The sequence below is a fragment of the Hyla sarda genome, chromosome 6, assembly GCF_029499605.1.
Source record: "Hyla sarda isolate aHylSar1 chromosome 6, aHylSar1.hap1, whole genome shotgun sequence".
Taxonomy (NCBI): domain Eukaryota; kingdom Metazoa; phylum Chordata; class Amphibia; order Anura; family Hylidae; genus Hyla; species Hyla sarda.
In genome coordinates this window covers 18,819,643-18,842,798 of record NC_079194.1, presented here as the reverse complement: position 1 = coordinate 18,842,798, position 23,156 = coordinate 18,819,643, and the positions used below count along the sequence as shown (strand labels likewise).

The following is a 23,156-nucleotide window of genomic DNA, read 5'->3' as shown; positions in this document are numbered from 1 at the left end:
CAGTGAGCATTTACGTTTGACAGATCTTTGGAACAGTGGGCTGTGCAAATGAAAAATTAAATTTTTCATTTTCATGGACAACTGTTCAAAAAATCTGTCAGACACCTGTGGGGCGTAAATGCTCACTGTACCCTTATTACATTACATGAGGGGTGTAGTTTCCAAAATGGGGTCACATGTGTGGGGGGGGTCCATTGTTCTGGCACCACGGGGGGCTTTGTAAACGCACATGGCCTTCAATTCAAGCCAAATTTTCTCTCCAAAAAACTAATTTTACTCCTTCCCTTCTGAGCCCTGTAGTTCGCCAGCAGAGCACTTAACATTCACATATGGGGTATTTCCTTAATCAGAAGAAATGGTGTTACAAATTGTTTTTTTTTCCTATTACCCCTTGTGAAAAATAAAAATTTGGGGTAACATCAGCATTATAGTGAAAAAGATCAAATTTTTCATTTTCATGTGCAACTTCAATGAAAATTCGTCAAACACCTGTGGGATGTTAAGGCTCACTGTACCCCTTGTTACACTTGTGAGGGTGTAGTTTCCAAAATGGGGTCACATGTTAGTGGGTTTTTTTGCGTTTATGTCAGAACCGCTGTAAAATCAGCCACCCCTGTTCAATTACCAATTAAGGCCTCAAATGTACATAGTGCGCTCTCACTCCTGAGTCTTGTTGTGCGTCCGCAGAGCATTTTACATACACATATGGGGTATTTCCATACTCAGGAGAAATAGTGTTAAAAATTTTGGGAGTCTTTTTTTCCTTTTTACCTCTTATGAAAATGAAAAGTATGGGGCAACACCAGCATGTTAGTGTAAAAAATAAAATTTTGTTTACAATAACAGGCTGGTGTACACCCGAACTTTTCCTTTTCATAAGGGGGTAAAGGGAGAAAAAAAAAAAAAAATTTGTAACACAATTTCTCCTGAATTGGGAAATACCCCATATGTGGCCCTAAACTGTTGCCTTGAAATACAACATTTGAGGCCTACATTAGGGATTTGCATCGGAACAGACCCGGATGCAAGTATTACACTTGGCTTTACCGCCAAATTACGTTACGGCAGTGCTTTCCAAACAGGGTGCCTCCAGCTGTTGCAAAACTCCCAGCATGCCTGGACAGTCAATGTCTGTCTGGCAATACTGGGAGTTGTTATTTTGCAGCAGCTGGAGGCTCCTTCCTGCCCATAAGAGCCATGGATGGGCAGGAAGGAGAGGTAAGCCCTCCGGCATCCTCCACAGTGGATCGCCCCACTCCCCTCCCCCCACTGGACCACCAGGTATGGTTGAAAGCTACCTTTAGGCGCTGCTGTCAGCTTTAACAGCGGAGATCTTAAGGGTTAATAGCCGGCTGCGACAATCGCCGCATGCCAGGTATTAGCGGCGGCCCCCTGCGGCTGATGACAGCTGGGAGGTCACCGGGTATGCACCCTGAGCGGCACCATGACTGACTAGGCCCGTCATGGGTCAAAAATCTTCTTGGGGCTGCAATGTGCCGCCCCTGTGAAGGTGCCACCTGGGTCCAATAGACCCAATGGGACCCATTATAGGGTCGGCCCTGCTATCAGCATCTTCACCACTGATACTTTTGTGTCATAGAGAACGAATGAAGAGGAAACATTGGCAACAAGGTCCTTCCGTCTTCTTTTATATTGTCTACTGACTACAAGGGACACGAGAGGTAAAGAAGGGTGTAAAGAAGGGTGTGAAGAAGGGTGTAAAGAACGGTGTAAAGAAGGGTGTAAAGAAGGGTGTGAAGAAGGGTGTAAAGAACGGTGTAAAGAAGGGTGTAAAGAACGGTGTAAAGAAGGGTGTAAAGAATGGTGTAAAGAAGGGTGTGTTTTTGTTGGAGACTCGGCTATGCTTTGTCCAGGATTGATGTACAGGTATAATGGCTTTGCCAGTGAACTTCAGACTACCCCCCCCCCCCATGAAATACTGTGGGAATCCTTCAGAATCAGGAACCGGCGCAGATAAGGGATGATAAGTGTCTGCGCTCGTGTAGATAGTACAAGTATAAACAATGTAAAACATCTTAATGTAACGTCCTGTATGGAAACTTTCGCACTCACTCTCCATTATGTTCGGAGGTGTAGCTTGAAGCTCCTGGACCCTAATGCAACATCCACGTCGCAACAGGCGAAACAGATACATATGGTGTGTGCTCCCCCTAGAGGCGGCCGCTGGAAGTTCGCCAGGTCTGCTGGGATTCTGGAAGATACCTCTAGATGGGGGCAATCTAAGCCAGTTAGTGCCTCCAGCTGTTGCAAAACCACAACCCCCAGCATGCCCGGACAGCCTTTGGCTGTCCGGGCATGCTGGGGGTTGTGGTTTTGCAACAGCTGGAGGCACCCTGGTTGGGAAACACCGCTCAAGGCTATTATGTAATAACATACTCGAAATATTCGAAATGCAAATTTTTACCGCGAATATCAACACTTCGCGATTTCGTGAATATTTAGAACATAGTGACATATATTTGTGTTTTTTATTTATGCAAATATTTATGCAAATGTCGGCACTTCCAGACTGGACACTGATCCGTCCCTTCTTTCTGTTGGCTGGATATCTCCTTTAAAGGGGTACTCCGGTGGAAAACTTTTTTTTTTTTCTTATCAACTGGTGGCAGTAAGTTAAACAGATTTGTAAATTTCCTTCTATTAAAAAATCTTAATCCGTCCAGTAGTTATTAGCTGCTGAATACTACAGAGGAAATTCTATTCTTTTTGGAACACAGTGCTCTCTGCTGAATCACGAGCACAGTGCTCTCTGCTGACATCTCTGTCCATTTTAGGAACTGTCCAGAGTAGGAAAAAATCCCCATGGCAAACATATGCTGCTCTGGTTAGTTCCTAAAATGGACACAGATGTCAGCAGTGAGCTCTGTGTTCCAAAAATAAAATAATTTCCTCTGTAGTATTCAGCAGCTAATAAGTACTGGAAGGATTATGATTTTTTAATAGAAGTAAATTTACAAATCTGTTTAACTTTCTGCCACCAGATGATTTAAAAAAAAAAAAAAAAAAAAAGTTTTCCACCGGAGTACCCCTTTAAATCATAGCTGTCATATCATAAAAAAAAAATATTGCTTCCACATGTTACTCACTAGCTCATGCGGATATTTAACATGTCTTTTTAGGTGTCTAGCTGCTATATTTGGCTCACAAATCCCTCTGTTCTGCTGCTCACTAATTCTGACATCCACTGCTCAGGAAAGAGCGTGTCTGAGGCAAGCACTGTGCGGATCCACACTCCCTGAGTCTGCTGTGCTGTGCTGGGTTTATTTAAGCAATCACTGCAGGTTGCTCTGTAACCCCCTCCTCTCTGTCTTCACGCTGCAGTCTGATAGGACAGGAGTGAACACAGAGAAGTTCTAGTCCCACCCTCACTTACTGGACTTTGCCCTGGCCTGTGCTTCAGCTGGGACAAAGATGATGCTGCAGCCGGACAGGATTATGTTCTGGATGGTATGGGGACCCCTAGTGGTCTTTTTTTTTTAAGCCATGATTTCCATAAAAAATAGATAACAATTATCTTATAAAGTAGATTAGAAAGGTTAATGTTTTGCCAAGATGTAGCGCTCTACAAATCACTAGTCAGACCACACATAGAATACTGTGTACAGTACTGGTGAGACCACACATAGAATACTGTGTACAGTACTGGTCAGACCACACATAGAATACTGTGCACAGTACTGGTCAGACCACACATGGCATACTGTGTACAGTACTGGTCAGACCACACATAGAATACTGTGTACAGTACTGGTCAGACCACACATAGAATACTGTGTACAGTACTGGTGAGACCACACATAGAATACTGTGTACAGTACTGGTCAGACCACACATAGAATACTGTGCACAGTACTGGTCAGACCACACATAGAATACTGTGTACAGTACTAGTCAGACCACACATAGAATACTGTGTACAGTACTAGTCAGACCACACATAGAATACTGTGTACAGTACTAGTCAGACCACACATAGAATACTGTGTATAGTACTGGTCAGACCACACATAGAATACTGTGTACAGTACTGGTCAGACCACACATAGAATACTGTGCACAGTACTCGTCAGACCACACATAGAATACTGTGTACAGTACTAGTCAGACCACACATAGAATACTGTGTACAGTACTGGTCAGACCACACATAGAATACTGTGTGCAGTACTGGTCAGACCACACATAGAATACTGTGTACAGTACTGGTCAGACCACACATAGAATACTGTGTACAGTACTGGTCAGACCACACATAGAATACTGTGTACAGTACTGGTCAGACCACACATAGAATACTGTGTACAGTACTGGTCAGACCACACATAGAATACTGTGTACAGTACTGGTCAGACCACACATAGAATACTGTGTACAGTACTGGTCAGACCACACATAGAATACTGTGTACAGTACTGGTCAGACTGCACATGGAATACTGTGTACAGTACTGGTCAGACCGCACATAGAATACTATGTACAGTACTGGTCAGACCACACATAGAATACTGTGTACAGTACTGGTCAGACCACACAGAGAATACTGTATACAGTACTGGTCAGGCCACACATAGAATACTGTGTACAGTACTGGTCAGACCACACAGAGAATACTGTGTACAGTACTGGTCAGACCACACATAGAATACTGTGTACAGTACTGGTCAGACCACACATAGAATACTGTGTACAGTACTGGTCAGACCACACATAGAATACTGTGTACAGTACTGGTCAGACTGCACATGGAATACTGTGTACAGTACTGGTCAGACCACACATAGAATACTGTGTACAGTACTGGTCAGACCACACATATAATACTGTGTACAGTACTGGTCAGACCACACATAGAATACTGTGCACAGTACTGGTCAGACCACACATAGAATACTGTGTACAGTACTGGTCAGACCACACATAGAATACTGTGTACAGTACTGGTCAGACCACCCATAGAATACTGTGTACAGTACTGGTCAGACCACCCATAGAATACTGTGTACAGTACTGGTCACCAGTGTACAAGAAAGATATAGTGGAGCTGGGGAGGGTTCAAAGATGGGCAACCAGAGTAATACGGGGAATGGGAGGACTACAGTACCCAGAAAGATTATCAGAATTAGGGTTATTTAGTTTAGAAAAAAGAAGGCTTAGGGGCGACCTAATAACTATGTATAAATATATCAGGGACCGTACAGAGATCTCTCCCATGATCTATTTATACCCAGGACTGTATCTATAACAAGGGGGCATCCTCTACGTCTAGAGGAAAGAAGATTTCTACACCAGCACAGATGGGGGTTCTTTACTGTAAGAGCAGTGAGACTGTGGAATTCTCTGCCTGAGGAGGTGGTCATGGGGAACTCTCTAATAGAGTTCAAAAGGGGTCTGGATGCATTTTTGGAAAATAATAACATTACAGGTTATGTATACTAGATTTATAGGGACAGAAGGTTGATCCAGGGATTTATTCTGATGCCATATTTGGAGTCGGGAAGGAATTTTTACCTCTAGTATGAGGATTTTTTGCCTCCTCTGGATCAACTCAGTAGGGACTCATTGGGGATATGGGTTGAATGTGATGGACTCCGGTCTTTTCTCAACCTTATGAACTATGTTACTACGTGAATTCGGTGGTGGTCGCAGCCCATTGTTACGCCATTTTATGCTAGGGACATTAGGGACCCACTACTTACAGGTGGCCGTGACGTGACTAGTGGACTTGCACTTCATGATCATAAAGTACAGTAACGACCTATTAGTTCAATAAATGTTGTTGAGAAGCAATTAGATCATTGTGCATGTTGTGGATGTGCGACTATGTCTGTTTCCTCTATTTGAATTTACATTATGTTACTATGTACAACACATAAAAAGTTTTTTTAACCTGACAGTGTCCATTTAAGCACTATATAGCAGTATTTTGGGGACCCATATGGAATTGTTATTCATCTGAAAAGATTTAAACATTTTAAGGAGCATGAAGTTCCTAAATTATTTCTTATGGGGGTCCCTATGGACCTTAATTTTACAATAAAACTTGAATTAACCCCTGAATTAGTCACAATCTGTAAAAACTCATTGGTTACACCCACATTCCCGAGGCACAAAACTTTAAAATTGATATTTGCAAAGGAAAATAGTGGACGACTGTACCCAAATTTTGTAGAACCTCACAGTCATTACGAAAGGTTCATACCAGTGTGACTCTAGTTGTTGCAAAACTACAACACCCAGCATGCCCGGACAGCCTTTGGCTGTCCGGGCATGCTGGGAGTTGTAGTTTTGCAACAGCTGGAAGCACGCTGGTTGGGAAACACCAGTTTATATGCATAGTAAAATTTGAGAATTCTATAAAAAAAAAAAAAAAAATACAAAAGTTTTAATACTGTAAATTCGTTGTTCAGAGGGTAAAAAAAAAAAAAGATTCCCCCATATAACATATACTAATGGTCTTGAATAATAAAATAAATATATATATCATAGAAAACATCAGACTTACTATGCAAAGTCAATGAAGTCTTCATGGTTGGTGTTGATGTAGGAGAGCTGGATATCAATCAGAAGTAACACCTTTAAAAAGAAAATAATACCATGATTTGTTATTTGACAGGTGTATAAATACAGTGGGGATCAAAAGTTTGGGCACCCCAGGTAAAAATTTGAATGAATGTGCATACAGAAGCCAAGGAAAGATGGAAAAATCTCCAAAAGGCATCAAATTACAGATTAGACATTCTTATAATATGTCAACAAAAGTTAGATTTAATTTCCATCATTTACACTTTCAAAATAACAGAAAACAAAAAAAATGGCGTCTGAAAAAGTTTGTGCCCCCTGCAGAGTTAATATCTTGTACTGCCCCCTTAGGCAAGTATCACAGCTTGTAAACGCTTTTTGTAGCAGACAAGAGTCTTTCAATTCTTGTTTGAGGTATCTTTGCCCATTCGTCCTTACAAAAGTCTTCCAGTTCTTTGAGATTTCTGGGCTGTCTGTCACGCACTGCTCTTTTAAGGTCTATCCATAGATTTTCAATTATGTTGAGGTCAGGAGATTGTGAAGGCCATGGCAAAACCTTCAGCCTCTTGATGTAATACCCCGTGGATTTCGAGGTATGTATAGGATCATTATCCATTTGTAGAAGCCATCCTCCGTCATGCCCCCTCCCATAGACTTGCATTGAGGGGGCGGAGTGTGATGTCACACGGGGTGGAGTCGTGACCTAACGATACTCCGTCCCCGTGGTCGGGAGGCATAAGACTGAGAGCCTCCAGTGCTTCCGGCAGTACTTACAGGTGGGTGCTGCATGCTAGATTGCGGGGGTCCCCAGTGGCAGGACCACAGCGATCAGACATCTTATTCCCTATCCTTTGGATAGGGGATAAGATGTCTTTGGGCCGGAGTACCCCTTTAACCTTGTAACTTAAGGGACCACTGTATATCGTTTTTTTCATTCAAGAAAAAAAACACTCTACCGAAGAATTGCGCTTGCTGCGCCTCTTGGCGTCACCATACGCACCTGCTCTTTGGTTTTCTCTTCTCGTTGATGGATGAAGAACGTTACTATCCTTTCTGTTTCATCTCTGAGTTTCGGATAGTCAGATAACTAAGGAAATAAAAAATGTATAAGTCCAACATGTGAAGTGACCGGCACACATTCCGCATATGCTGTATCAGTGTATGTTCATACAGCGTTTTTACTGGCGTTAACTAATCCTGATGTATAGTTACAGTGGTCATTTTCATTTTATTTCGTTTTTTTAGGACCATTTATCTTTATTTAGCGGGTGCATTTTTTAATATCCGTCGTCAGTATTTTTGGCTTGTGTTACTTTTTATCTACTGCTTTAAATGATAGGGGTGTTTTTTATTAATTTTTTTATTTAAAGGGGTACTCTGCTTCTGGACATCTTATCCCAAAGATAAGGATAGGGTATAATAAGATTGGGGTCTGATTTTGAAATGAATAAGCTGGGATGCCTTGTGCAGCCATAGTGAGCTTAAAAATATAGGGGGAGATTAATCAAAACCTGTCCAGAGGAAAAGTTGCCGAGTTGTCCATGTGGTGTCCCGGTACCGTATCCTATCCGGTACCTGCGTATGTGGGTCCCCTTAGCCAGAGTCCCTAGGACGTCGAGGTCCCCATTGTCTAGTTCACCTCTGGTCACCTCTCATCTAGATAGTTATTGAGCTAATGGTTTATTTAGGATGCATTAACTATTTATATACATCTATAATCATATTTACATTACCTGTATACAGCGTAGCAGGACCTGCGGGTCACAATGTCAGAAAAACTCTATGGTTTTTGCTTTAGGACCTTTAAAGGTCCCTATGATGTATTCTACCCATCACTCCTTGTAACGGTGAGTGACAGTTACTGGGACCAATCCAAAACGGCCCTGCCCATATAAGGGAGCGGCGGCCATTGCTCTTCTCTCTTTGCTCCTGTGCTCCTGACGAGGAAGGACCTGTACAGCCATCTCCCACAGTGAGTTAGGCCCAAGCCTTGCGGAAACTGCTGATCGAGTCTAAATTGCTATCTAAATCTAAGTGTATCAATCCCTAAGCACTCTGCATGATCACCGGGCCTTATCTATCCCCTAAATCCGGGCGGATCTGCAAATATTACCCTAAATTCAGAGACTTTATCTAAAAGTCAAGGTCCGCAACAACTGTCAGTCATTGCACTATATAGAGACTGTATTCCTGAGACTGTTATTGTGCATTGGATGTACCGCAAGCCTTTCAGTACCTTGTGGACCTTTAGTCATTTTGTATATGCACCTATCGTTACTGGGAAGGGCGGCGATAGGCCAGAGAATTACCTCAGCATACTAGCCCTCAGCCTGGCGTCACGAACTATAGGGTTAACATTGACCCCTCATTTACCGAAACAACACCCCAACTACCATACACCCCCCAAGGGCTACCACAAAGCCTTTTTGGCGTTGCACGAACAGGATACGGGTGTGTGCCTACTACAGTTGCCACTAGTGAAAGTGTACTCCCCCCCAGAAAACGAACTTTATTCATGTGCTGTAAACCGCGTTGCTGTGTACGGGAGCGGTGCTCGTGGTGCACCATACAAAGGGGCCACGAAAAAGTAAGGGGGGAGGCGAAGATTCATCTACAATTGAAATGTGTAAACTGCGCAATGAGTTCATGCTGCGATCCTTTGGTCCGGTCGGCACAGGCGGAGCCGAACTGCTGCCGGAAAAGCGCGCGAAGAAAGCCCGCGCTGCGCCACGCCACGCCCCTGGGCGTGGCCACCAAGTTGCTGTGTCGCAGCCAAAAGGGAACTCAGAGATACTGGAGTAGTTTCTGGAGGGACCGGAAGTCAGGGCTGCACCGATAGCGTCCTTCCTGCCCAGCGCCATTTCGGAGAAGCCCACTATAAAAGACGCCACGCAGAGCAACCTCTTCAGTCTGCACAGAGAGCCGGAGAGTACAGACATGGCGGAGAGCAGCGTTCCACGTGGTGAAGTTGGCAAAATGGCGCCGGAAAAGCGGAAAGTTGTGGCAGTCGCAGCCCGACTTTTCCAAGAACTTGCTGACCGTCTGCAGCGGTTGTCATTAGACGAAGAGGGGGCCTGCAATCTTCCCCCACTGTCTGCTGATGACGACGATTTGCCAGAGACACCTCCAACGGAGAGCGCAGGGACACCTGGAGGTGCATCACCGGTGAGATTGTCCCCTCACCACAGGACCTGGGGCTCGTGGGCCGAGATCCCGTCGGAGGAGTCTGCTGTGAGTACCCCGCCAGAGGCGGCCTATTCTTCCTCCTCCAGCCCTGAGGTCATACTTCGATCAAGCTTCCAAGTGCACGACCAAAATTGCCGCAATGGGTGTTCAGAGAGGAGCCGGAACTGATCGAGTACATGCACAGAGTACTTCAACCATTACCTGGGAAGCCAATCCCACCAATCCCAACTGCAGAAAAAGAAAGGGCCCATCAAGAAGCCGAGCTGGCCGAATTGATGGAAAAGTTAAAGGCCCGACACAAAGAACTCTATGCCCCCAAGCACGTGCATTTGCCTTATGAAGAAAAAGTGCGGTATCAAGAAAATACCAAAGAAATAGAGGCATTGTACATACGCAAATGGGATCACCCACGAGAAGGGGAGGAGCCATTAGAAAGAAGAAGAGCAACTGTGGCCAAGTTCGACAAGGTCAGAGGTTATGGGACACTCTTTGACTGCCACACTGGGCAGACCATCCTCGTAAACCGGAGAGCAGTGCAAAGGCCATATCTCCATAAGAAGTTCTACACCTTGGAGGTGGGTGAAATTGTGAAGTACACCTCCATCCAGAGCCTTCGTGGAGAATGGGCTGCAGCGGTCACCAGACCAACAGCCCCAACACAGCTTCCTTTCAAATATTTCCCATCAACGGATTGGGAGTCCGATCCCTTCAACTTGAGGCCGACAAGGTCTGCTCCTAAAGCCTCCACCAGCGCACCCAAGGAGGAAGAGCTTCAACAGGCAAGTTCATAATCTTCTATGTACAGCAAAGAGTCAAGCTCTTCATCTTCTTCATACCGTCGAGAGTCAAGTTCTGCACAGGGTGAAGAAAGTAGGCCAAAGTTGCGGCCACCCAAGTCAGTACCTAGACCCTCTCGGAGCAATGAGAGTTTGTCTAACCCTGGGGTACCAACATATGTACCTAGGCCCTCTCAGAGCCATGAGAGTTCGCCTGTTCCTGAGGTACCTGACGAAAGAGTCGTGGGTCCATCCTGGTTTGGAGATGGTACTCAAGCCCTATTGCCCCACTTTGATCCCGGCTAGTAAGCCTATAACCCCTTCTCAAGCTGCCATCCACAACTCGATCCTCACCAATGTGGTATGGCACAGCTATGTCAATTCTGCACCTGCCCCTGATGTTGGCAGATATAGAGGAACCAAGAGAGGCACTACAAGAGTAAAGAAGAACATCTTCTAAAGAGACTCTAAAGTAATGTCATATTGTTTTCTGTCTAACCATTTTTGTTTTACAGCAACCAAGTTCAAGAATTGTGCCTAGCAGGACTGTGCTAAGATTGTTCCAGTTCAAAGTTCAGCAACGTAACCACTAAGCTTGTGCCAGACTATTAAGTCAAGAGACTCCTAGTCTGTAGGAGATTCAATAAGGACTGTACCCGGCTGATTTGTGGTAAGGCTGTGTTTACCTTTCCCTTCCATGAACTCTTAGTGTAGGTGGACTGCTGATCCTTACACATCTATTTAATGTATATACCAGCAGCTTCATAAGAACTCTTATGCTAAATGTTGCACTTATCAGGTGAATGCCCCTGAACCATGTTAGAGTGTTTATAATTCTGTAAGTCTGTATAGTAAATATGTATATGGTTCTTGTACACAGGAAGGTATCCTCGTGTCTGTGTATATAAAAAAATAGGTAAGGGTTGTACATAGAAAGATAGTCTAATGTCTATGTACATAAAAAGTGAGTCAGAGCTGTACACAGAAAATATCGATGTACTGCACGTGTACACTCAACGCTAAAAACATAAATAATTCTTGTACATACAAATGTATAAAATGCTAAAGGTGTTTAGTAGGTAACTCAACAGGGGACACCTCGGCTCCTCCGAGGGTAGTATTATTGCTGTTGCCCATCGCTAGCACCTGTCTCAATAAAAACAATAGGGAACATTACCCCTTAAAATAGTACTTGCACACATAGTACCCTAGATTACTAACTTAAATGTACTACCTCAAGTTTCTCTAGTACATACATCAAAATAAATATCTCACTTAAGAAAACACTTAGGAATTGTAGCATATTGATACCCAATTCCTGCCACTGTTAGGTACACTTCTTCGTCTCTTTCATTGCGTGTGTGAGATGCTCTGCCTGGCCAGTAGGTGCTCGTGCTAATACAGAATTAAACATGTAATTCTAGGAATAACCTAGTTAGGTTGTTTTGAAAGTGCTCTAGGGGTAAGTAGCATGTAGCCAATAGACCCTAGCAGCCACCCTTACTGTGACCTAGCTCCCACTAGCTAGTATAACCTTATGTGTACTTACAGGAAACTTATTGTTGGCAAAGAAATAAAATGTGTGAGATAATAAAATTGTCTAGTCAGCTTGACGCTAAAGGTATATAGAGCTGAACTAATGTCTAGATAATCTCATGTATAGAGAGTTATACTAATGTTCAGTTTAGCCTCCAAGAATGTGTAGAGAGCTACTAAAATGTCTTAGGAGCTAGAAACTACATGTCAGATAGCTGCCTAATTGTCTAATAAGTGTGAGGGTCCGGACTCGCGGCTGGTGAAGACACTGGAGGTGGATCCTCTGTGCCAGAGAGGCGATGACGCGGGCCGTACTGGGGAATCGGTTCTAAGCAGTTACTGGTGTTCCCCAGAGCCCGCCGCAAAGCAGGATGGACTTGCTGCGGCAGTAACTACCAGGTCATGTTCCCCAGTAGCGACTCGACCTCTCTGGCAGCTGAGACTGGCGCGGTACACAAGGACTAGACAGAGGCGAGGTTAGACGTAGCCGAAGGTCAGGGAAGGCAGCGAGGTTCGTAGTCAGGGGCAACAGCAGAAGGTCTGGGTACACAGGCTTGGGACACACTATAACGCTTTCTCAGGGCACATGGCAACAAGATCCGGCAAGGAGAGGAAGGGGAAGTGGGTTTTTATATGTTAGGGAGTGATTGGAAGTGATTGGGCCAGGCACCAATTAGTGGTGCTCTGGCCCTTTAAATTTAAGCAAGTCGGCGCGCGCACGCCCTAGGGAGCGGAGCCGCGCGCCGGGAGGAAGCAGACGGAGGCGAGAGGTGAGTGAGATGGGGCGCAATCCGAGGGCAGACACGAGCCGTGCCTTGGATCGCGTCCCCTCCGCTGACCAGGGAGCAGCGCTCGCGGTCAGCAATGCCGACCGGAACGCAGCAGACAGAGGCACGCCGTGAGCGCTCCGGGGAGGAAGCGGGACCCGGAACGCTCGGTACCCCCGCCCCAATTGGGTCTCCCCCTCTTCTTGGAACCGAGGAATCTGTAGATGAGTTCTTTGTCTAGAATATTGTCCTCTGGCTCCCAAGACCTCTCTTTTTTTACCTCTTTGAAGCGAGGATTTCTTTAACCGAGAAGACATCAGAGGAGCCCGAGACAGGAGCAGGAACGGTGACCTTGGTGGAAAATTGGTTAAGAATGAGAGACTTGAGAAGGGAAACATGAAAGGAGTTAGGAATACGAAGAGAAGGAGGAAGATGGAGCTTGTAAGAGACAGGGTTGATTTGACTTTGGACCCTAAATGGCCCGAGGTAACGTGGACCCAGCTTGTAGCTAGGGACACGGAACCGAATATATTTGGCAGAGAGCCAAACTTTGTCACCAGGGGCAAAGACAGGAGGAATTCTTCTCTTCTTGTCCGCATGTTTCTTCATACGAGAAGAGGCCAGCGAGAGCGACTTTTGAGTCTCCTTCCAAATAGAGGAAAAGTCCTGGGTCAAATCATCTACGGCAGGAACTCCAGATGAAGTGGGGATGGGGAGGGGGGGAAGCGGGTGACGGCCGTACACCACAAAGAATGGAGACTTGGCGGATGACTCAGAGTCTTTGAAATTGTACGAGAATTCGACCCAATCATCTTTGCGGGAGGAGACAAAATGTCGCAGGTAGTCACCAAGGATCTGGTTTACTTTCTCCACTTGTCCATTATATTGCGGGTGGTAGACGGAGGAAAAATTCAATTTAATCTTTAATTGAGTGCAGAGTGCTCTCCAGAATTTCGAGATGAATTGAACGCCTCTATCGGAGACGGTTTGCGTAGGCAGTCCGTGGAAACGAAAAATGTGCAAAAAAAATAGCTTCGCCAATTGTGGCGCAGAAGGGAGGCCAGGGAGTGGAACGAAATGGGCCATTTTGGAGAATCGATCAACGACCACCCAAATGACAGTTTTGCCATGGGATACAGGAAGGTCAGTGACGAAGTCCATCGCTATGTGTGACCAAGGCTGTTCGGGTACTGGCAGAGGAAGAAGAAGACCCGCGGGCCTCTGGCGAGGAGTTTTATCACGTGCGCAGACAGTACAGGAGCGTACGAAGTCAGTCACATCTTTTTCAAGGGAAGGCCACCAATAGTGTCTGGCAATCAGCTGAGTGGATTTCTTGATTCCAGCGTGACCCGCCAAGTGGGAGGAGTGACCCCATTTGAGAGTCCGGAGGCGAAGACGTGGGGGGACAAAGGTCTTTCCTGGAGGAACTGGCGCCAGAGAAGCCGGAGCAGCAGAGATCAGACACTCAGGGGGAATGATGTGTTGGGGAGAGGTTTCTGCCTCCGTGGCATCAGTGGAACGAGATAGGGCATCCGCCCTGACATTGTTGTCTGCAGGACGAAAATGTATCTGGAAATTGAAGCGGGCGAAGAACAATGACCACCTGGCCTGGCGAGGATTTAAGCGCTGAGTGGACTGTAGGTATGACAGATTTTTGTGGTCAGTGTAGAAGGTGATTGGGTGGAGGGACCCTTCCAGGAGATACCTCCACTCCTCAAGTGCCATTTTAATGGCCAACAATTCTCGGTCACCAATATCGTAATTGTTTTCAAGAGGAAAAAATGTTTTAGAGAAAAAAACGCAAGTGACGTTTTTTCCTTTAGCGTTTTTCTGAAGAAGAACCGCCCCGGCTCCTACTGAAGAGGCGTCCACCTCAAGGAAGAATGGCTTTAGAGGATCAGGCCTAGTCAAGACTGGTGCGGAGGCGAAGTCGGCCTTAAGGCGAGTAAAAGCTTCTTCCACTTGGGGAGGCCAGGATCTCGGATTTGCATCTTTCTTGGTCAGAGCCACAATGGGAGCCACAATAGTGGAGAAGTGGGGGATAAACTGACGGTAGTAATTAGCGAATCCGAGGAAGCGCTGGATAGAGCGAAGTCCGGAGGGGCGTGGCCAATCCAAGATTTGCATCTTTCTTGGTCAGAGCCACAATGGGAGCCACGATAGTGGAGAAGTGGGGGATAAACTGACGGTAGTAATTAGCGAATCCGAGGAAGCGCTGGATAGAGCGAAGTCCAGAGGGGCGTGGCCAATCCAAAACTGCGGAGAGCTTATCGGGGTCCATTTGAAGACCCTGTCCTGAGACCAGATATCCCAGAAAAGGAAGACAGGTACGTTCAAAGAAGCATTTTTCAATTTTGGCGTAGAGATGGTTAACACGGAGGTGCTGGAGCACTTGGCAAACATGGAGGTGGTTTTCCTCTAGGTTGGAGAAGAAGATTAGAATGTCATCGAGATAGACCACCACGCAAGTATACAACAAGTCCCAGAAGATCTCATTGACAAAGTCTTGGAAGACTGCAGGGGCATTGCAAAGACCGAATGGCATGACCAGGTATTCGAAGTGACCATCTCTGGTGTTAAAAGCAGTTTTCCACTCATCTCCTTCACGAATTCTATTGAGATTATACGCGCCCCTGAGGTCAAGCTTAGTAAAAAATCTTTGCTCCGCGCAGCCGGTCAAAGAGTTCCGAGATGAGTGGCAGAGGGTAGCGGTTCTTTATAGTGATCTTATTGAAGCCACGGTAGTCTATACAAGGGCATAGAGACCCGTCCTTCTTGGCAACAAAGAAGAATCCTGCTCAAGACTTCCTGATGAAACCTTTTTTGAGATTCTCCTGAATATACTCCGTCATGGCCTCAGTTTCAGGAGCGGAGAGAGGGTAAATCCTGCCACGGAGCGGCGTGGTCCCCGGGAGCAAGTCAATAGGGCAGTCGTAGGGCCTATGTGGTGGTAAGACCTCTGCCTGTTTCTTGCAAAAGACGTCAGAAAAGTCTTGATAGGCCTTTGGAAGGCCGAGCAAAGGAGAAGCAATGGAGACTTGGCTGGTGGGAAGCGACTTAAGGCAGCGTGTGTGGCAGGAAGAGCCCCAGGATTTTATGTCCCCCGTGGTCTAGTCGAGGGTTTGAGAATGCCGCTGGAGCCAGGGTAAGCCAAGAAGGATGTCAGAGGTGCAGTTAGACAGGACAAAGAAGCCACGGTCATGCGTACTGGGGCCGTGCGGTAACGCACGGTGGAATTCAGTTGTTCTCCGTTAACTGAGGAAATGAAGAAGGGCTTGACTAGACGGATAACAGGGATGTTAAACCGGTTGATGAAGGAGGCTTTAATGAAGTTTCCTGCTGAACCGGAGTCCAAGAATGCCTCCGCAGAGAAGGAGGCTTTATCAGCTGGAGAAATCTGCACTGGAATAGTCAGGCGTGGAGAGGAGGAATTTACACCCAGTGACGCCTCTCCCACGTTCACTAGGTGCGAGCATTTCCCTGATGCTGAGGACAAAGAGGACAATCCTTTAGGAAATGTTCAGAGCTCGCACAGTATAGGCATAAGTTCTCGTTCCTCCGGCGAGTCCTCTATTGTTGGGTCAGGCGAGACCGGTCCACTTGCATGGCCTCCTCAGCGGGAGGCACAGTAACTGACTGCAAAGGATGCTGGAAGAGAGGAGCCAGGCGTGGGTATCGCCTGGTGCGAACGAGATCTTTCTCCTGGCGGAGCTCCTGACGTCTCTCAATGTAGCGCAAATCAATGCGGGTAGCCAGGTGGATAAGTTCAGTCAGGGAGGAGGGTATCTCTTGTGCGGCCAGACAATCCTTAATATGGCTGGATAAACCTTTTTTAAAGGTCGCGCAGAGAGCCTCATTGTTCCAGGCCAACTCAGAGGCCAAAGTACGGAATTGTATGGCGTATTCGCCCACAGTAGAGTCTCCTTGGACAAGGTTCAGTAAGGCAGTTTCCGCGGATGAGGCACGGGCAGGTTCCTCAAAGACACTGTGGACTTCAGAAAAGAAGGACTGGACGGAGGCAGTGGCAGGATCGTTGCGGTCCCAAAGCGGCGGGGCCCAGGCCAAGGCCTTCCCAGAAAGTAAACTGACGACGAACGCCCCCTTAGACCGTTCTGTGGGGAATTGGTCCTACAACATCTCTAAGTGCAGGGAGCATTGGGACAGGAATCCCCGGCACTTTTTAGAGTCCCCGTCAAACTTATCTGGGAGAGACAGGCAGACTCTAGCAGAAGTAGCAGCAGCTCGGAGAGGAGGAGATGCTGGAGCTGGCAGTTGAGGCTGTGGAGGCAGAAGCTGTTGTATCATGGCGGTCAACTGCGACAGCTGTTGTCCTTTTGAGCAATCTGCTGGGACTGCTGGGCAACCACGGAGGTGAGATCAGCGAGGCTTGGCAGCGGTTCCTCAGCGGGATCCATGGCCGGATCTACTGTCAGGGTCCGGACTAGCGGCTGGTGAAGACACTGGAGGTGGATCCTCTGTGCCAGAGAGGCGATGACGCGGGCCGTACTGGGGAATCGGTTCTAAGCAGTTACTGGTTCACCAGAGCCCGCCGCAAAGCAGGACGGACTTGCTGAGGCAGTAACTACCAGGTCATGTTCCCCAGTAGCGACTCGACCTCTCTGGCAGCTGAGACTGGCGCGGTACACAAGGACTAGACAGAGGCGAGGTCAGACGTAGCAGAAGGTCAGGGAAGGCAGCGAGGTTCGTAGTCAGGGGCAACAGCAGAAGGTCTGGGTACACAGTCTTGGAACACACCTTAACGCTTTCTCAAGGCACAAGGCAACAAGATCCGGCAAGGAGAGGAAGTGGGTTTTTATATGTTAGGGAGTGATTGGAAGTGATTGGGCCAGGCACCAATTAGTGGTGCACTGGCCCTTTAAATTCAAGCAAGTCGGCGCACGCGCGCCCTAGGGAGCGGGGCCGCGTGCCGGGAGGAAGCAGACGGAGGCGAGAGGTGAGTGAGATGGGGCGCGATCCGAGGGCGGACACGAGCCCCCATTGTCTAGTTCACCTCTGGTCACCTCTCATCTAGATAGTTATTGAGCTAATGGTTTATTTAGGATGCATGTAAATATGATTGTATAGATGTCTATAAATAGTTAATTACCTGTATACAGCGTAGCAGAACCTGCGGGTCACGTGGTCAGGAAAACTCTATGGTTTTTGCTTTAGGACCTTTGGAGGTCCCTATGACGTATTCTACCCATCACTCCTTGTAACGGTGAGTGACAGTTACTGGGACCAATCCAAAACGGCCCTGCCCATATAAGGGAGCGGCGGCCATTGCTCTCTCTCTCTTTGCTCCTGTGCTCCTGACGAGGAAGGACCTGTACAGCCATCTCCCGCAGTGAGTTAAGCCCGAGCCTTGCGGCAACTGCTGATCGAGTCTAAATTGAGTGGATCAATCCCTAAGCACTCTGCATGATTACCGGACCTTATCTATCCCCTAAATCAGGACGGATCTGCAAATATTACCCTAAATTCAGAGACTGTATCTAAAAGTCAAGGTCCTCAACAACTGTCAGTCATTGCACTATATTGAGACTGTATTCCTGAGACTGTTATTGTGCATTGAATGTACTGCAAGCCTTTCAGTAAAGTTTGTTCAAGTTCAAGTACCTTTTGGACCTTCAGTCATTTTGTATATGCACCTATCGTTACTGGGAAGGGCGGCGATAGGCTGGAGAATTACCTCAGCATACTAGCCCTCAGTCTGGCGTCACGAACTATAGGGTTAACATTAACCCCTCATTTACCGAAACAACACCCCAACTACCATACACCCCCCCAAGGGCTACCACATCCATGGCAACCAATCAGATCGCTTCTTTCATTTTCAAAAATGAAAGAAGCGATCTGATTGGTTGCTATGGGCAACTTAGCAACTTTACCTCTAGACAGGATTTGATAAATTTCCCCCATATAACTTACTTAAGTTGTTTTATTTATTTATTTATTTTTACCACTTTATTACTACCTGCCATATCACAGAAAAAAATAATGCTTCCATATGTTACTCACTAGGTCATGTTTTACAAAATCCCTCTATTCTGCTGCTCACTCATTCTGACATCTACTGTCCAAGGCAAGCACTAAGCCCACCCTCACTCACAATGCAGTCCCTTCCTCCCTGAGTCTGCTGTACTGTTTTCTTTGTGTATTCATTCAATCACTGTAACACCCTCATATTGCTTTAAGTTTAAGGGGTACTCGACCCCTGGACATCTTATAAGGACAAGGTATAAGATGTCTGATCGCGGGGGGTTCCGGCTGCCATGCCCCCTCAATTCATGTCTATGGGAGGGGGCGTGACAAGCGACCACAGCCGTCACACCGTCTCCCATAGACATGAATGAAGGGGGCGTAGCGTGACATCATGATCACGGTCGCCCTAAACCAGCATTCTGAACAAAAATGTTTAGAAGGCTGGGGTGCCGTCCGGAGGCCATAGGGAGCCTTGGCAATACCGTCTTGGTGTCTGTTATATTGGAATCCTAAGGTGCCTAAGGTGTATAGACAATTCTGATATTATAGTAGGAGAGTGTGCACCAAGTAAATGTCTTACATGTTAAATCATATAAAGTCATTAACAAACCCTATTGTTGTCATATTGTACCTTAGTCATGCATTTTGTAACCGAGTTGAGGAGCTCCTCCATGACCAGGTCCACACACTTTAATGCCGGCCCTTTCAGCTTCACTATCTGTTTTTTCACAATTGCCTGGAACGCCATATCTGGAGTGAAAAGCCCAGTCCTGTAAAGAAGAAAACTACAATATATCACATCCTATAAAAGTTAGTCACGAGGTAAAGCCGGTCCTGGGCACTAATGTGAAAACTTTACTCCTAACCTAAGGGTGCGTTCACACGCTATTTGTTTTTGCGGGTTTTTACTCTGCGGAAAATCCGCTGCAGTCCCTACTGACTTCAATGGGGCTTGCAACGGATTTTCCGCAGCGTAAATTTCTCCGTGGAAAATCTGCTACGGACAGCCGAGAAGAGCCCGCCCACTTTCAAACGAAAAACCCGCAAAAACAAATAGCGTGTGAACGCACCCTCCAGGAACAAACTTTATTTTCGGCAGCAGACAAAGCAGACCCCCGTTCTCTCAATGAGTGACCAGAGAACCTGCCGTACACCTGTTCTCCTGCGATCCCGCCACCATACTCTCTCTGCTCTTTGCGGGTTGTGGGTGGGGCTTGGCGGGCTGACACATTACCAGGCACCTGCAGCAGGACACTTCACCATCATAGGTGAGGTGGGCCTACCGGGGAGGACTCGGGAGAAAGGAGAATGGTCCACTTGGTGGCTGTAGATGTCAGTCATGCCAGTGTGAGGTGCAGACTTACAAGCTATGCAATTATGCATTCACTTCTCCCCTCAGCTGTCCGGAGATTAGCGAAGATACAGCGAGGGGAGGGGAAGGCAGAACTGGGCAGGACGCAACCCTGCACCTCCCTCAGCAGGAGGGACATCTTCTGTCATGGGGATCTAGATCTGCACAGCCCGCTCCTGTCATGGGGACCTAGATCTGCCCTGCTCCTGTCATGGGATCTAGATCTGCATAGCCCCGCTCCTGTCATGGGGACCTAGATCTGCACAGCCCCCCTCCCGTCATGGGGACCTAGATCTGCACAGCCTCGCTCCTGTCATGGGGATCTAGATCTGCATAGCCCCGCTCCTGTCATGGGGACCTAGATCTGCACAGCCCCGCTCCTGTCATGGGGACCTAGATCTGCACAGCCCGCTCCTGTCATGGGGACCTAGATCTGCACAGCCCGCTCCTGTCATGGGAACCTAGATCTGCACAGCCCCGCTCTTGTCATGGGGACCTAGATCTGCACAGCCCCGCTCCTGTCATGGGGACCTAGATCTGCACAGCCTCGCTCCTGTCATGGGGACCTAGATCTGCACAGCCCTGCTCCAGTCATGGGGACCTAGATCTGCACAGCCCCGCTCCCGTCATGGGGACCTAGATCTGCACAGCCCCGCTCCCGTCATGGAAACCTAGATCTGCACAGCCCCGCTCCCGTCATGGGGACCTAGATCTGCACAGCCCGCTCCCGTCATGGGGACCTAGATCTGCACAGCCCCGCTCCCGTCATGGGGACCTAGATCTGCACAGCCCTGCTCCTGTCATGGGTACCTAGATCTGCACAGCCCGCTCCCGTCATGGGGACCTAGATCTGCACAGCCCCCCTCCCGTCATGGGGACCTAGATCTGCACAGCCCGCTCCTGTCATGGGGACCTAGATCTGCACAGCCTCGCTCCTGTCATGGGGACCTAGATCTGCACAGCCCAGCTCCTGTCATGGGGACCTAGATCTGCACAGCCCGCTCCTGTCATGGGGACCTAGATCTGCACAGCCCGCTCCCGTCATGGGAACCTAGATCTGCACAGCCTCGCTCCTGTCATGGGGACCTAGATCTGCACAGCCCAGCTCCTGTCATGGGGACCTAGATCTGCACAGCCCGCTCCTGTCATGGGGACCTAGATCTGCACAGCCCCGCTCCTGTCATGGGGACCTAGATCTGCACAGCCCCGCTCCTGTCATTGGGACCTAGATCTGCACAGCCCCGCTCCTGTCATGGGGACCTAGATCTGCACAGCCCCGCTCCTGTCATGGGGACCTAGATCTGCACAGCCCCGCTCCTGTCATGGGGACCTAGATCTGCACAGCCCTGCTCCTGTCATGGGGACCTAGATCTGCACAGCCCCGCTCCCGTCATGGGAACCTAGATCTGCACAGCCCTGCTCCTGTCATGGGGACCTACATCTGCACAGCCCGCTCCCGTCATGGGGACCTAGATCTGCACAGCCCTGCTCCTGTCATGGGGACCTAGATCTGCACAGCCCGCTCCCGTCATGGGGACCTAGATCTGCACAGCCCCCCTCCTTTCATGGGGTCGTAGATGTGAACAGCCCCGCTCCTGTCATGGGGACCTAGATCTGCACAGCCCCGCTCCTGTCATGGGGACCTAGATCTGCACAGCCCCCCTCCTTTCATGGGGTCGTAGATGTGAACAGCCCCGCTCCTGTCATGGGGACCTAGATCTGCACAGCCACGCTCCCGTCATGGGGTCGTAGATGTGAACAGCCCCGCTCCTGTCATGGGGACCTAGATCTGCACAGCCCCGCTCCCGTCATGGGGACCTAGACCTGCACAGCCCTGCTCCTGTCATGGGGACCTAGATCTGCACAACCCCGCTTGGGAGCAGGGGTGAGGGAAGTGCGAGGAGGGAGCTGTGTACGGGGCTGAGGGAGGTGCGAGGAGGGAGCTGTGTACGGGGCTGAGGGAGGTGCGAGGAGGGAGCTGTGTACGGGGCTGAGGGAGGTGCGAGGAGGGAGCTGTGTACGGGGCTGAGGGAGGTGCGAGGAGGGAGCTGTGTACGGGGCTGAGGGAGGTGCAGGGTTGCGTCCTGCCCAGTTCTGCCTTCCCCCTCTCCCCTCGCTGTATCTATTGCAATCTCCGAACAGCTGAGGGGAGGAGCGAATGCAGAATTGCATAGGACGCAGTTCTGCACCTCACACCGGCTATGCATCCATATAACAATCCAATATAATAACCCAATGCACATCACCATAGGAAGCTGATGACTGACGTATTGAGTCTAAGAAGCTCCGGACTATAAATCAATTCTGTCATTCATCTCTGCACTGCATAGTCTAGGAAAGACTCGTCCATTGGGAAAATGTCTCTTTAGTTAGAAGGGTTTCTGATAATCATCTGAGCACAAGGAGTCTACGGCAGGGACGCTCAGGGTCCGGCTGTCATCTACAGGGGAGCCTGGCAGCAAGTGTTTAATTTCCCTGCAGCGCCACCACTGGAGAAAAGAATGATTACATGGTGAACAATGAAACCAGTGGGACATGTGTAACAGACCTGCTGAGTCCTCCAGAGCAAGAGGAGATCTTTAAGCCTAATGCACCCAATTAGGGATTCAGAACCTCGAATTTTCTCATTTCCATGACCTTACTTATTTAATTAAAGATGGCGCTGAGGGTATCGTCTCTTTATTTTATAGAGGCTTCATCTCTTACTATTAACTGAGGAACTTTTGGGGTAATGTTTCTTCATAAGGAAAGCGTCATAAAGACGTATGAAGACTTAAAGGGGAACTATGGTGGAAAACATTTTTTATTTTGTATCAACTGGTGCCAGAAAGTTAAACAGATTGTAAATGACTTCTTTTTAAAAATCTTAATCCTTCCAGCACTTCTCAGCTGCTGTATGCTCCACAGGAAGTTGTGTAGTTCTTTTCTGTCTGACCACAGTGCTCTCTGCTGCCACCTCTGTATGTGTCAAGGACTTTCCCGAGCAGGAGAAGTTTGCTATAGGGATTTTACTCG

General features: G+C 47.9%; 1 protein-coding gene across 6 annotated transcripts in view; it reads right to left on the bottom strand.

The window, feature by feature from the left end:
- DNM3 (dynamin 3) overlaps positions 1–23,156 on the bottom strand; it is a 422,060-nt gene that overhangs the window by 373,006 nt on the left and 25,898 nt on the right. For all 6 annotated transcript variants that reach the window (XM_056523256.1, XM_056523254.1, XM_056523257.1 and 3 more), the window contains exons 6-8: positions 19,422–19,560; positions 7,541–7,627; positions 6,524–6,594 (exon numbers count right to left, since the gene is read on the bottom strand). In XM_056523256.1, coding sequence (XP_056379231.1) covers positions 6,524–6,594; positions 7,541–7,627; positions 19,422–19,560 — 297 coding nt within the window. The remainder of the gene's footprint in view (positions 1–6,523; positions 6,595–7,540; positions 7,628–19,421; positions 19,561–23,156) is intronic.